General features: G+C 47.6%; 1 protein-coding gene across 1 annotated transcript; it reads left to right on the plus strand.

The window, feature by feature from the left end:
* Positions 1-474: 474 nt before the first annotated feature.
* Positions 475-1362, plus strand: Pmar_PMAR029425 (deoxyribose-phosphate aldolase, putative; the record flags this gene model as incomplete). The annotated part of the gene is made up of 2 exons (XM_002765062.1): positions 475-972; positions 1069-1362. The coding sequence occupies 2 exons, from the start codon at positions 475-477 to the stop codon at positions 1360-1362; spliced, it is 792 nt and encodes a 263-aa protein (XP_002765108.1).
* Positions 1363-1762: the final 400 nt, after the last annotated feature.

A 1762-nucleotide genomic window follows, 5' to 3' on the forward strand; every position in this document is an offset into this window, starting at 1 on the left:
ATAGAGTGGTGATTATGTCGAGGCTATTGAACATGGATCCAGTTCTGCCGAGGATGGCCATTCAAGTGAGTCAGAATGCTTGCTGGCGGTACCAAAAACACGGCTTGCTTCCTCTCTTTTCAGAGAGAACTCAACGCTCGAAATCTCCAACCGACTGGCGGTTACTAATTCGCATTTCACATAGCTGCGGATACTAGAGTGTATCCATCTACACTCACTCTAATTCGTAACTCATGAGATGTCCAATGATGTCAGCGACTTTATCAAGATGTAATGTTGTTCCAAGTTCATCAGTTGGGTCATGGTCGGATGGGAGCCTCCTTCTTTCGGTCGTAAAGCAACAAGTAGGAAGCTTCGAAGTCCAATGCGGTGCTGTTCATGTTCATGCGTGCAAATGAACGCGCGCGTCATGCTCAACTCGAGAGATGCCCTAGTCAGTGTGCAAGAATATGTATAGCTGTTCGAACCTGTGCAATGCCCAGTTACGCGGTTCCCTTCGTTAGAGGGTCTGGCGCGGAGGCTCCAACCTTCACTTGCCCAAATGCCTACGCCTCATCCAAGTTGCCTCCTAAGAAAAATAAACTAATCGATCATACTCTGCTGAAGCCGGAAGCAAGCGAAAGCCAAATCCGAAAGCTCTGTGAGGAAGCCAAACAATACGACTTCGCCAGCGTGTGTATCAATCCTTACTGGGTTCCATTGGGCCACGAATTATTGAAAGGGACAGATGTTAGAGTTTGTACCGTCATAGGGTTTCCCCTTGGGGCCTCGTCAATAGCTTCGAAGGGGCTGGAAGCTGTTGAGGCCGTGAAGGACGGGGCTAGGGAGGTGGATATGGTTATTAACGTTGGCGAGATCAAGAGTAGAAACTACAAGGCAGTGGAAGATGATGTCTACTGCGTTGTGAACTCGGTTAGAGCCCATCTAGCTAACACAGGAGCAGACCAGCAAACTGGTGGTGTAGTTGTGAAGGTAAACCCTGCAGAGTCTGGAGTCCAGATTGAGTCCTGCTGTGCACCTTACTCTCTACTTGGTCTGTGATATGATACCGTAAGGCTTTCCTGTCAGGTTATCTTGGAGTGTTGCCTCCTGACCGATGATGAAGTTGTTGAAGCTTGTAAAGTGTGTGTCTCTGCTGGCGCTGACTTCGTCAAGACGAGCACCGGCTTCAACAAATTCGGTGCTACTGAGCATCATGTGAAACTCATGCGGGATACAGTTGGAGACAAGGTCGGGGTGAAAGCTGCTGGTGGAGTTAGGACTTCCGAAGATATGGACAAGATGGTCAAAGCCGGTGCTACTCGAATCGGCACTTCCAACGGTGTAGCCCTCATGACCGGCGGTACTGGCAGCGGTTATTAACGTCAGTACAACTTTCAGCGTTGATTGGTATCCAGTAGTGGCTAGTAGACTCTGGTGTGATTCTCGACATCATGCGAAGTCTATTGTCATCCTCTAAATCGATTTTCTTGGATTGTCATCGCTCTGAGTTTCCTCTCTAAGAGGCATTTCTGATATATAATGTTGATGGGCCTTACGATGACGAAATGCTCAACAACATATCAAATCACACTATGAAGTCCTCGTACGGTGATATTCGAAGTATTGCTTCATGAAAATGCGCTGGGTCACAAGTTCTGTCTCCCGGGCTTAGACGAAGCTGAAGCTCCTGACGCTAGTAGAACTGTCCATAGCTCAAGGGTCAAATAATATGTTGTAGAAATAATATTGGAGCGGTTGTGAATCGAATTATCTCTGTAAG

Source organism: Perkinsus marinus, assembly GCF_000006405.1.
Source record: "Perkinsus marinus ATCC 50983 genomic scaffold scf_1104296975854, whole genome shotgun sequence".
In the NCBI taxonomy this organism is placed as follows: domain Eukaryota; phylum Perkinsozoa; order Perkinsida; family Perkinsidae; genus Perkinsus; species Perkinsus marinus.